Genomic DNA, 13,458 nt, shown 5'->3' on the forward strand with positions numbered 1-13,458 from the left:
TCCTGACCAATGCCTGAATTTGTCTTTCTGGTTAAGTTAGATAAAAATGTTTATCTGCAAAAATGTATTTGTGTCTCTTGTATACAGCCTTTGCAGATAAAAAGCCTGGAGGAGACTAAGAGGGGATTGGAAGAATGTCGTTGGGTTGCTGAACAGCGGGGCCTACAGATTTTGCAGCAATGAAAAGGCAAAGTCCTGGCACCTGGGGAGCCTGGGGGAAATGGTGGGGGGCATCTATAATCTTGGAAGCTTTCCCCTCTTCCTCACGGAAAGCTCCAGTGCTACCTTTCCATGCTCTGGAGTGCTTTGAGTTCAGACCGCTGAGCCTGTGATCACACCAGGCAGCCCTGACTCTGACGACAGAGGGGGCCAGGGCCCTGAACTTCCACACAGAATGCACACTCATGAGATGGGGACACTTGTATCACAGACAAGTAGAATTGTTTGGAACTGACTGCCTTCAGGCAGCTCTTCCGATACCGAGGGCTGGCTGGATCTTCCAGACTGAACTGGAAGCCCTAGGGCGGGAGAACCGTGGTAAGAGGCTTACACTGGGGGCCCTGTTACCCTTCACTGCCTAACATATGTCTTGCTTGAGGTACCCTAACATTGAAAACTCATTTCCAGTGGGACCATGTGCCCTCTGGGACTGTACTAATGTCTTTGTGCCCTGTCACTACATTGCCTCAGCCCTGGAAGGCTTCAGATCAGCCTGAACTTACTGGCCACGGCTGTGCTGTACCTGAATTGGTGCCTGGGGCCAGGTAAAAATGAATCATACAGAAGTTTAGGGAGGAAGCCACTTGGCTTTCTAAGATAGACTGTTGTTCTTTTTTTAATTGAGGTATAGTTGACATATAACATTATATCTAAAGTAGACTTTGATGGTTAACGGGACCCCTGGCAGGCATAACAGATCAGCACTGCAGTTTGGGCTCATCTTTTTGCATGGGGTCCTACTGATAATACATTTGCTGCAAAGAAGCATGAGCCAAGGCCAAGGGCCAAGGGGATGGACAGCGCAGAAGGGAGTTAACACAGTAAGCCTGAGACTGCTCTCCTTGTTTGCAAGGCTGACCCTTGGCTGGCATCTGGGTAATTGGATTTTGAGTGGATTCTCACCATTACCTAAATAGTAAGAATGGCTCACTGTGCCTAAACTGTGCAGACAGTATGGTTTATGCTAAATGCCTGCTTTTCTTCCAGGAATCCAACATTTTGGTATGTGCCAGGCAGAGGGTGTCTACTTGGCCAGCCTATTGGGCCAGCAGTATAAAACCCTGGGCACTGAGCCTCTAAGGAGCTTCCCTGACAAATAACACTTCACACTTGCTGTCATAACTCATTGCTGGAGGAATTAAGTGTTCTTTGTGTCTATACTGCGAGAAGGCTCTGGGAAGCTTGTACCTGGTTTCCTCTGGGCTTTGTGCTATGCACCTTTTTCTGTTTGCTGATTTTGCTTTGTAGCCTTTTGCTGTAATAAATTATAGCCAGCTGTCAGTAAGACTATATGCTGAGTCTTGTGAGTCTCCTAACAAATCATCAAACTGGGGGGGAGGGCACTTTGGGGACTCCCAAAACAGGAACAAGGGGGACTTCTGGGGTGTTGGTAGTGTTCTCTTTCTCAGTCTGGTGTTGTTTATGCGGGGTGGGTTCAAGTTGTGAAAATTCATTGAGCTGTACAGTTATGATATATATGCTTTCTACATATCTTAAACTTCAATAAAGAGATTACACACCACCAGAGTAAAAGTAAAAAACCTTCCTTTTATTCAGCAAACATTTCAGTTACCCCCCCTTTTTTACTAGGCATTGCTCTGGGAGTTTGGGACACGGGCTAGGAAAGATGTCATCATTGCTTCTGCATTTACTGGGAGGCAGGTAAAGATATACTTACAATAATATGGCTGATATTTGCTGGGCTCTATCAGAGACATCATAGGGCGCCAAGGGGCATAGAGAAAGTGCTTCTAACCTGGGTATTTTGCCGTTCTAGGGTTGCTACTCCAGTACTTTCGAAAGTCAGGGAAATGGGCAGAGGGAGATGGCTGAGAACAGCGGCAAACAGGGAAGGTATGTGGGTATGGAGTTGTCAGAGCCTCTAGTTTTGTTTTGCTTTTTTTTCCTTTTTTTTTTTTGGAAAAGCCACAAATCTGAATTTTTATGTGAGCTCTCTTGAGTTTTAAGTGCTGTAAACGAATCCAGATTTTCAAATGTGGGAAGCCAAACACAACACCCCTGCAGGACAATTTGGCCTTGGCCTACCGGCTTGCGAGGCATTTTGCCAACCAGCCATCCCTCCTCAGACCAAAGACCTGAGGGTCCACTCTTTCAGGCTCTGGGAAATCTAGCAATAAGCGAGCCAGACAACTTTCTTGTATTGTGGGGGTGCCTGGAACCGTGCTTCTCAAACATCAGGATGTGTGGGAATCACCTGGCATTCACACTGAAAGGCAGCTTTCTCACTCTGGAGGTCTGGGGTAAGTAAGGCCTGAAATTTTCTTTCTAACAAGCTCCCAGGTGATGGTGATGCTGGTGATCCCTGAACCATATATGCTTTGAGTAGAGTTGCTCTATATTCCGGAGGGGCTTAGGAGCAGCTGGCAAGCACCGTGGTTTTACTTGAGTTTTCGTTTATTGGGGTGTCTTGGAGCTGAGGACATCAGAGGCAAGTGCTTAAGGCTGCGCCGCCAGGTCTCTATTCTCAGAGTTTATAATCTAGAAGGCAGGTGGGGGTGGAGGAAAGTGTTAGGAAAAGCTTCCTGGAGGAGGTGCATGGGAACTGCAGGAACCTCCCCGGCCGTCGAGAAAGGGAGAAGCCCTGAACTCCCCCTCTCCTCGGGCTGGGTCTCTGCATCCCCACGCCGTGTACGGTTTCCCAGGCATCCCACGTGTCTGCGCCCAGCGAGTGCCTGTCAATCAAGTTTCTCCCCTACCCGGAGCTGGGTAGGGTTTAAAGGCAGCAGCGGTGCAGAACGCTCCCATCGTGCCGCGCGGCGGGCGGGTTTGGATTTTAAATCCCCGCGGCCAATCAGTGGCGCGCAGGCTCTTGTAACGTTCCCGGCGCCGCGTTTGAATTCGAGGAGGAGCGAAGTGGTGCCAGGTCTCTGCCCAGACTCTGCTAGGTTTGCGGAGCAACTCCGGGAACATGAGTGCGGCGGCAACTGCAGGGAAGCTGGCGCGGGCACCAGCCGACCCAGGGAAAGCCGGGGGCCCCGGAGTTGCAGCTCCCGGGGCTCCAGCGGCCGCTCCGCCGGCGAAAGAGATCCCGGAGGTCCTAGTGGACCCGCGCAGCCGGCGGCGCTACCTGCGGGGACGCTTTCTGGGGAAGGGCGGCTTTGCTAAGTGCTTCGAGATCTCGGACGCCGACACTAAGGAGGTGTTCGCTGGCAAAATCGTGCCTAAGTCGTTGCTGCTCAAGCCTCACCAGAAGGAGAAGATGTCCATGGAGATATCCATTCACCGCAGTCTCGCTCACCAGCACATCGTAGGCTTCCACGGCTTTTTCGAGGACAACGACTTCGTGTTCGTGGTGTTGGAGCTCTGCCGCCGGAGAGTGAGTGTCGCTGCCCGGGGGCCGTGGTTGGGGGCTCCGGGGGCTCGGAGCTGCTACAGAAGAGGTGCTGGAAACCTTGGGCTGGGCATTGTAAAGGACTCGAGGAGAGCGTGCTTTGCACTTGGAGCTGCAAGGGGAAGGGGTTGCGATTAAGTAGCGCTCGAGTCCTGTTGCTGCTAGGGAAGGCAGCTCCTGGACGCTAGGTGTTGAGCGGAGTGGGGGAGGCGCAGGTCGGAGGAGAATCCTGGCAATGGACGCAAGGGCTTCCGGAGTTGCTAAGGGAGGAGTCCCGGGTAAGGGGTGCTGCAGACCCGGAGCTTCCGGAGTAGGGCTGGGTCAGGGAGAGGGTGGTTGGAGCCAGACCAAGGAGCTTCCGGGAAGGGAGGCGGCTGGACAGGGATCTGCTGCTACGAAAAGGCCTGGGGAGGGATACTGAGAACTCTGAGCTTCCAGGAGTGGGTCTGGAAGAGGTATCCCAGGTAGGGGGCTTGGGAGGGAGCTAGTGGGAGAAGGGGTGCTGTGACTGGTTGTGGCCAGGCTTAGGGGAGAGAACGGATCGTAGCTGTCCTGGAGAAGACATAAGGGTGGGGGTGGGGCGTCCTCGGCTGCCTTTATCCAGTGCATCGTTACCGGCTCCGCATTCCTCCTCTCTTAACCCCAACCAGTCTCTCCTGGAGTTGCACAAGCGGAGGAAAGCACTGACGGAGCCCGAAGCCCGCTACTATCTTCGGCAGATCGTCCTTGGCTGCCAGTACCTGCACCGAAACCGGGTCATTCACCGGGACCTCAAGCTGGGCAACCTTTTCCTGAACGAGGATCTGGAGGTGAAAATAGGTGAGTGCTGGACCCGGAAGGGGTGCTTGACACCACTGGAAGTGGGAATGAGGAGGTGCTGGAAGAGGGAAAATAGGAAGGAGGCAGGGAGGGAGAAGAGGATGGTAGAAGTCTGGGCTGTTGATTGCTTCTAGAATCCCTCTTTAGCACCGAAATTTAAAATAAAGAGCCACAAGCCAGTATCCTGCAGATGCATTGTTTAGTGCTCCTACGCAGTAATTTTTTAAAAGAAGAATTTGAATTAGTTTCCATTTTTCAAATTGGGATGCTTGACATACGAATTTGGATTTGGACTCCTCTTAAACATATTAAACATATATTGTTGGAAGCTCCAGCAGTTCTGAGACAGCATCCCTTCCGGCTGCTCTTTGCCTGGCTGAAAAGCAGCTGTTCCCCTTAGACCCCCTGGGATTCGCCACAGTCCTCACCACTCCCTATCATTTCCTCACAAACTTGCCAAATAGCAGTACTGACCTTTACTTGCTTGATCCTTGAAGGCATTTGACTTGTGCTGTTTCCATCAACTCCCTTCTAGAAGGGCCCTCCTTTCTAAGGAAGGGGGGGGGGGGGCAAGGAGGCTCCCTAGGAGGCCCCTCCCCTGGGCCAGCAGGGTGGGAGGAAGCCTGGGCAGCCCTGCTGCCTACAAGATATAGGGGCAAAAGGGGAAATGACCCTGTTCTTGACATTCAAACCTGTACCAGCTTTCTGCATTGGCAGATGACAGAGGCTAGCATCTGAGCACCCCCTCTTCCTCCCTCTGTCCCAGGGGATTTTGGACTGGCAACCAAGGTCGAATATGACGGGGAACGCAAGAAGACCCTGTGTGGGACTCCTAATTACATAGCTCCTGAGGTGCTGAGCAAGAAAGGGCACAGTTTCGAGGTGGACGTGTGGTCCATTGGGTGCATCATGTAAGTTGGGAGTTGTCTCAGGACCCACATGGCCTAAGCAAGGGCCCTTTTGGATGTCTCACCTGGCTGTCTTGACCTTGTGGACCTCTCTGCCTATGGAGAGGCTGTTCCAGAGAACAGATTGCCCCAAAACAAAGCCCAGTTTCCATATCTTTCCTTGTCACAGGTTATCTTGTAGGATTCCTGCAGCCTGGGCTGTGTGTCTGGGGAAGGTGGGGGAGAGGGGTGGGGGTGTCCCCCTAAATCTGTTCTAGGTCCTTGCTACTCAAAGTGTGGTCCACAGAGCAGCAGCATCACCTAGGAACTTGTTAGAAATGCAGAATCTCAGGACCCAGACTACTGACTGGATCGGAATCCGGATTTTAACAAGATCCCCGGGTGATTCCCATGCGCAGTAAAGTTTGAGAAGCACCAATCTAGAAAGCAGCCCTGGGAGGGAGGACTTAGGTCAGGAATAGAGCTGACAGAAGGAGGTGCCTGTAGTCTATCTGGATCGAGGCCTTCTGAGGTGGGTGGGCAGTGGGTAGAGGGTTGGGCCCTTCGGGTATTCTCTTTTTTATTGTTGTTGATTTGAGTACTGGAGAGCTAGAAATGAGTTGTAGCAATGGCTTTCATACTTATTTGCAGTGGGGCTTTTTCAACTGAAAGCTCCAGGCCTCGAATACAGAACTATCAAAATGGCGCTGCTTCTGTAGAGGAAGGTAGCCCACGCACTTGGACCTGATTTGTACTGGCCGGCAGCTTCTGGGGCCCCGGGTTACCACAAGCTATAGTTGAAAAGTCACTATTGCTATCACCGGTCTTCTGAGGGCTCACCCCGGCCCATATCCTGGCTCCTGTGGGCTTGAGGATTGTCCTCAGGGGCCCGAAGGTCAGAATTTCCAGATGCCCGGCCTCCCTTCTGGCCCTGAGATGATTCCTCTGGCATCTAGGTTTTGGCTGCGAGCCTTGAGCCAAATCTACCCACCTTGTGCTTTTACAGGTATACCTTGCTAGTGGGCAAACCACCTTTTGAGACATCTTGCCTAAAAGAGACTTACCTCCGGATCAAGAAAAATGACTACAGTATTCCCAAGGTGACTAAAAACACTTGAAGTTTAAATTTGTTTTGTTTTGTTTTGTTTTCCCCCGAAAAGCTGTTTACTGAGCCCAGTCATATCCCGGGGCTAGAGATAGGTCAACCCCACTGCTAGGGGAGCCACAGAGCTTTAGTGGATCTGTGTCTGAAATAACATACAGAACTTGATAGGTGTGCACCAAAGCATTTATTGTAAGGGGAGAGGATTTGTAGATCCTTAGAGTTTGGGTGTATAACCCAAAATGTGTAAGGAGCAAAAAAGGTGGGGCGGGGAAGAGCAGGAGGCAGACGTACAAGTGCCACTTCAGCTTTGGAAGTGGACCTTCTCGAGTTAACTGGTCTCTGCCACGTGGCAGCCAGATCACAGTGGGCAAATGGCCTGAATCTTTTGGCTTCCAGTTTCCCACTTATAAAGTGGAGTTACTACCCCTGGAGCGGCTCGCAGAGCGCCTTGTATACACTAAGTGCTCACAGAATCCTGAACCACTGTGAATCCAGAGTGGTGTGCCTTTTCACAACCACTGCTGTCAGCGCGTTGAAAGGAGTAGCCTGTTTCTGCAGAAGCCCGACTCATGGCTGCTTTCCAGTTTGGGATCCTTGACTTGTGTGAAATCAAGAGCCCCATCTCCATAAGGACAGAGAGGTGAAATCTGTCACAAAGGATCATTTAACTGTCTGATGGGCAGATCCTGAAGGGTTCAGAGGGTTCAGAGTGGGTGAGCGAGCCCACATTAGTGCTGGCTTCACCACTCATTAGGTGTGTATTCTTAGGAAAGGCGCCTAACGTGTGTTCAGTTTCTTCATCTGCAAACGAGAGATGGTAATAGAGACTGCCACCCCTTGTTTTATGTGAAGGGTAAACACGCTAATGTACATGACGTGCTTGGAACACCGTCCTGGCACAGAATAAGCGCACAGCTAATGCTAGGCTATCACTATGCATTTGACCTGTGCTGGGTTATCTCCCATTGAACCCTGCAGGGCTCAGGCTCGGTGCTATGTCGTCTCATTTTCTAGATGAAGATACAAAGGCCCTAGAAAGTCAGGTCACTTGTCCTAGCTGGTATTAGGGACGGAACAGGGACTTAAACCAGGTCTTTATGACCTCACAGCCTACATTCTCAAGTACTACTCTAGTGGTGAGCAACTTAAATTATGCGAGAAAAAATTCAGGGGAAATCACATTAAAATTGAGTCTCAAAAGGAAGGAGAAGTGATCATTCTCACAACTTAGGTTGACACTTGTCAACTCAGCAAAGCCAACAGTGGGGCACCTGGTAGGTATGTGTCCACCGAACATGGTATGTGGGAGCCATGCATGTGGGCCAGGGGCCACGTTCCTTTATGGCAGTGCTGCCCGTGGGTCCCCCATCACCCCCTGCTTACAGCTGTCCCTCTCTGCTCTAGCACATCAACCCTGTGGCCGCCTCCCTCATCCAGAAGATGCTTCAGACAGATCCTACTGCCCGCCCAACCATTCACGAGCTGCTCAATGACGAGTTTTTTACTTCTGGCTATATCCCCGCCCGGCTCCCCATCACCTGCCTCACCATTGCACCACGGTTTTCAATTGCTCCCAGCAGTCTGGACCCCAGCAACCGGAAGCCTCTCACAGTCCTCAATAAAGGTAAAACAAGGGTTTGCGTAGACAGCAGACCCCCAGAGAGAGCCTAGGCTTCAGATGTGTGGATGGATGGCCCACACAACCCAGGTGTGCAGTAGGACTGACTCCAGTCCTTGAGTCCATGGCCTCCCATCCTCTCAGGGCAAAATGCCCTGCTTCCCCTGGGCCAGCCCTAGCAAGAAAGACAGACCTTACCATGGCTGGGCCAGACCTGTTGTGCCCAAAAAGAGGAGAGTGGACTGAATGCCATGCTCACAAAACTTACTTAAAAAATTCCTAACATCCCTCTTCTGTGGTCTATTGAAAAAAAATACGAAAAATTCCAAATATAGACGCAGGGCATAATGCACTGGACCCCTACACTCCACCCCCGGCCCATATTCAACAGTTAGCAAAATTTTTTGTCACATTTGCTTCACTGTTCCATTTTTGTTCCTTTGCAGTTAATCCCAGACATCTTGCCATTTTACCCCCATAAGCTTCAGTAGGTCTCTCTTTAAAAGGACAGCCACTTTTTAGGGGTGCCTGGGTGGCTCAGTCAGTTACGTGTCCGACTTTGGCTCAGGTCATGATCTCGTGGTTTGTGAGTTTGAGCCCCGCGTGGAACTCCATGCTGACAGCTCAGAGCCTGGAGCCTGCTTTGATTCTGTGACTCACTCTCTGTCTCTCTCAAAAAAGAAAAATGTTAAAAAAAAGATTTTTTTTTTAAGGGACAGCCACTTTTTATAAGACTACACACCTTGCTTGGGTTGTCATTATGTCTGATTCTCTTCAGAGGACAAAATGAGGAAGTACATACTTTGGGGGAAAAACTTGAAGTTTGTACTGCTATTTCTGAGTCACATTTTTTTCACCACATTATTTTGATATTATTTCAAACTTAGGAAAAGGTGGACAAATGGAAGCTCCTGTATCTCATAACTCCTTTTCTCCACCAAATAACGTTTTTCTACATTTACTTTACCTCTTTCTCTTTTTAATATATATAAAGTTATATATTTGTGTGTATCCACTGGTTTCTCCCGAACCACTTGAGAGTAAGTGGTATACTTCCTGTCCTTTATCACTTAATACTTCAGCGTGTATTTCCTAAAAACAAAGATTCATTCACATAGAACACCGTTAGCAAGTTCAAGATATTTAACATTGATACAATCTTGTCAGCTGTGGAGTTACTACTTTTCTTTTTGTAATTTGAATGTCCAAATACAATATTATGACTTTGATTTTATTTTTATTTAAAAAAAATTTTTTTTAAATGTCATTTTTGAGAGAGAGACCGCATGAATGGGGGAGGGGCAGAGAGAGAGGGAGACGCAGAATCCAGAACCGCACGCAAGATCATGACCTGAGCCGACTGAGCCACCTAGGCACCCGTGATTTTATTTTATTCTTGTATTTCTTTTCAACTGACCCTCTTGTTTCCTCACACTAATAAACATAGCTTTTTCAGCATCTATACACAAGTTCCTCTTATTAAATGACATTTTATTGAAGTACCATTTTCCTTAGAATATTTCACTAAGGATATATAATGTTTTTAAAAAGGTCATCTGAAATGCCTTTTTTCTTTGGGTGGATATAGCACCAATTTAATAAGCACCTGTTTAACAAATTCATTTGTTTCTGTCGTAATCTAATACCGTTAAGGATTTCTTTTTTTGTTTTTGCCATTTCATTTTATTGGTGATGTTAATCTTGGTCACTTGATTAGGGTAGTGCCTGATGGACTTTTCCACTGCAGAGTTAGTTTTTCCCTTTGTAATGAATACATGTCTCGCCAAGCTGCTTTGAGATGACCCTGTTCCTCAAACTCTTGCCCAGGGATGTTAGCATCCTACGTAGAGCTCTGTGGATCTGGCTGTAGCAGTTGCTACTGAGGTGTTCTAATGCAAATTCCTCTCTTCCCTACTCCTTCTGAATTCATGGAAATTCTTCTATAAGGAAGAGCTGTCACTTCTCTCTCATTTATTTGGTTATGTACATTAGTGCACACTCACGGATTTATTCTTTGGGCTGTAATATTGCCATTTTAAAGATTGTTGGGTTTTTTTGTTTGTTTGGTTTTTTTTTTGAATTTGAACACCAGGGATTTTTTTTTAAGATCTGCTGGAAATTTTCAAACTTCCTCAAAAGTAGAGAGAATTAACTGTACTAGAATCCCCCTGTACACATCATCCATTTTGAGTAGTTAGCAACATTTGCCTATACTTACTTTGATCTATTTCCAACTTCTCCTTTTTCCTAGAGTTTTTAAAGCAAATCCCAAATATCTTATTATTTTCACATTTAAGTTCTTAGTACAGCATAGTTTGTTTTTAACTGAAAACTCTGATCTTAAAAAATATAAGACAAAAATCATGTTCTACAAGAACTACCACATGTTGGTCGGGAAAGAAACACTTGAGCATAAAGACAATAAAAATCATCAGGCTTCTACCAGTCAAATAAAGCCTATGAGACAAATCTCAAAGGGTATCTTTTCAGACTCTTTTGACATCTGTACAGAATTTAGGGGTGGAAAAAAATCTCCTGTTTTCATCAAATGCCCAGCATTGGGGCAGAGGTCTGAGTGTCTGAGGCTCTGCGGCTGTATGTGGCCGTGAAACCTTCCTTAAGGGCTTGCCTTGGCCCTGGAGGTGTGAGTACCACGTTCCTGTCATGTGAGCATGGCACCTGCTGCTCTGTAATCCCACACTGACTCAGTTTACCCAAAGCAACGTCAGCTAAAATGATTTTTTCCCTGGGAAGAATACCAGCAGTGGTAGAGGGTCCCATGCCCCTCCCACCCTGCTGCCTTTGTGCCCAGCTAAGGAGCACGTGTCGTCATCTTCCTAGGCATGGAGAACCCCACGCCCGAGCGGCCCCGGGAGAAAGAGGAACCAGTGGTCCGGGAGACCAATGAGGCGGTTGACGGCCACCTAGGCGACATGCTGCAACAGCTGCACAGTGTCAATGCCTCCAAGCCCTCAGAGCGGGGGCTGGTGAGACAAGGTAGGCACTGTGGGGGCCTGGGGGTGGGGGCGCCTGGGCATCTGGAGAGGGCAGGGAAGTCTCGGCCGCAGCAGGTCGGTGGCCTGTCCAGGCCCCGACCACCCCAATACCTTTAGTCGCCCCATTTTCTATAGATCAAAATCCAAATGGAGTAACCTGGCATTCAAGGCCCCTCCTTTCTTTTTCTGATTCACTTGTTCTGTCTCCGTCTTCCAGAACCCCAGCATGCTGCCTTTACACATCCGCACATGCTGTTTTCTGCCGTTCTGTGGATTCCTGCTTCACCTGCAGGAGCCTCGGGACTCTGGCTCCTACCGCTCCCTTCTTCTGTAATGTGCTTCCTCCACATCTCACATCCTCCCGATGTCTGCCCACGAGCATTTCCCCAACCCCCACTCCTAGCACTTCACTTGTCATCCCCCTCAGCTGCTGTGGGTTTCTCCATAATTCTTCATTTCTATATTTGTTTCTTGTGTTTAAATAGGGGATTATCGCGTGCACAGGACATGACATTTTGAGATCCTTGGAATTGTGTATTGCCTCACAATTTTTTAGTCATTCGGACCAGAAAATTCACTACTCTCTTGGCCACTGACTCTCACCATGATAGAAGTAACTTAGAGACCTTATCCATATTTACGCTGCTCAGCCTCTGTCCCTGTAACAAGAACACAAGCTCCATGAAGCCTGGATTTTAGGCCCTTGCTCACTGTACCTGCGACAGTGCCTGGCACACGGTGGGCCTTTGATCAGTAGATGGACGGACTGTAAAATGAAAGGAACAGGGTGCTCTGCCCTGGGACCTGTCCGTCCTGCTGCTTGCCGGGGCTTGGTGGTGACACAGCCCTGCTTGGCTCTCCTCTGGGGTCCCAGACCTCTTGACTGAGTCCAGGCAGGGTGCCCAGCATCCCTCCCTGATGTCGGGCACCTGAGTGGACTGGAGGGGAGGAGGCTGGTCCTGACCAACAGTCTGTCTGCTTCTGTCACAGAGGAGGCTGAGGATCCCGCCTGCATCCCCATCTTCTGGGTCAGCAAATGGGTGGACTATTCAGACAAGTACGGCCTTGGTAGGTTGCTTCCAGAACGGGTGGGCGGCTCAGATAAAGCCAAGTGACCCATCGAGCTATTCCAGGCTCCTCCCTTGTGCGGCTCCCAGGTCCTCTCAACAATCTCCTCTCCGTCCCAGGCATCCCATTTCCAGCTCCCAGTGCCCCCCCTGCTCCCCACTTCCCCGTCCTGAGGCCCCCCTCCACCTACCAGGGTACCAGCTGTGCGACAACAGTGTGGGGGTGCTCTTCAACGACTCGACACGCCTGATCCTTTACAATGACGGTGACAGCCTGCAGTACATAGAGCGTGATGGCACAGAGTCCTACCTCACTGTGAGCTCCCATCCCAACTCCCTGATGAAGAAGGTGAGTGCTGGCTGGTCCCCGCGGCCTGGGGTTGCAGGAGGGAGGCACTTGCCAGGGGTCAGTCTCCAACCCCGGCTTCCCTCCCCCCCCTTCCAACCAGATCACCCTCCTGAAGTACTTCCGGAACTACATGAGTGAACACTTGCTGAAGGCGGGCGCCAACATCACGCCTCGGGAAGGCGATGAGCTCGCCCGGCTACCCTACCTGCGCACCTGGTTTCGCACCCGCAGCGCCATCATCCTGCACCTCAGCAACGGCTCTGTGCAGATCAACTTCTTCCAGGTGAACCGGGGTGGGGAAGAGTTGGGGAGGGATGCCTGTGCCTGGCAGCGGGCCCCCAGGGTTGGATTGGGTGGGGCGGCGTGGGACCCGTCCTTGGCATCAGGCGGTAGGAAGAGAGTGGGAGGGTGGGAACCCCTCATCGGCCAGAATGTCTCCCCTCCCGTCCCCCATACACTAGCAGCTGGGGCCTTCAGTCCGCCCGCCCGTAACTCCCTTCCATCTCTCTGCCCTCCTTTGCCTCCTAGGACCATACCAAACTCATCCTGTGCCCGCTGATGGCAGCCGTGACCTACATTGATGAGAAGCGGGACTTCCGCACGTACCGCCTGAGCCTGCTGGAGGAGTACGGCTGCTCCAAGGAGCTGGCCAGCCGGCTGCGCTACGCCCGCACCATGGTGGACAAGCTGCTGAGCTCCCGCTCGGCCACCAACCGTCTCAAGGCCTCCTCGTAGGCCTTCCTCCCCTCCGGACTGGTGCCCCTCCCCCCCCCACCAGCACCTCGGCCCGTACTGGTTAGCTCCCACGGTGCTGTTTTCTAGAATGTGGCCCCCGGCCCTGGGGGCTGGGAAGAGCTACATTATCCTTGCTGGCGGGTGTCGCTGTGTAAGTTATTTTTGTACATGTTCCGGTGTGGGTTCTATGGCCTCTTTCCCTTCCCTCTCAACCCCGCCATGTGAATTGTACAGAATATTGCTCTTGAATCCGGGACTGTCCTTTCCTTGCCTTTATATACATTAAACACGTGAATCTTCTTTTTCTTCTT

At 50.2% G+C, this 13,458-nt stretch overlaps 2 protein-coding genes across 2 annotated transcripts in view; both read left to right on the forward strand.

Moving 5' to 3' along the window:
* Positions 1-1,789, forward strand: part of DCTN5 (dynactin subunit 5) — a 28,885-nt gene extending 27,096 nt beyond the window's left edge. The window contains exon 6 of the mRNA XM_049638434.1: positions 1,207-1,789. Within this exon, the coding sequence (XP_049494391.1) occupies positions 1,207-1,319 (113 nt within the window). The 3' untranslated portion in view covers positions 1,320-1,789. The remainder of the gene's footprint in view (positions 1-1,206) is intronic.
* A 1,258-nt stretch (positions 1,790-3,047) lies between these two features.
* Positions 3,048-13,447, forward strand: PLK1 (polo like kinase 1). Its single transcript, XM_049638432.1, has 10 exons — positions 3,048-3,556; positions 4,222-4,390; positions 5,157-5,301; positions 6,284-6,377; positions 7,787-8,006; positions 10,842-10,997; positions 11,987-12,064; positions 12,258-12,412; positions 12,513-12,695; positions 12,941-13,447. The coding sequence occupies exons 1-10, from the start codon at positions 3,149-3,151 to the stop codon at positions 13,145-13,147; spliced, it is 1,815 nt and encodes a 604-aa protein (XP_049494389.1). The 5' UTR covers positions 3,048-3,148; the 3' UTR covers positions 13,148-13,447.
* The last annotated feature ends 11 nt before the right edge of the window (positions 13,448-13,458 follow it).

This window comes from Panthera uncia, chromosome E3 (genome assembly GCF_023721935.1).
Source record: "Panthera uncia isolate 11264 chromosome E3, Puncia_PCG_1.0, whole genome shotgun sequence".
Taxonomy (NCBI): Eukaryota; Metazoa; Chordata; class Mammalia; order Carnivora; family Felidae; genus Panthera; species Panthera uncia.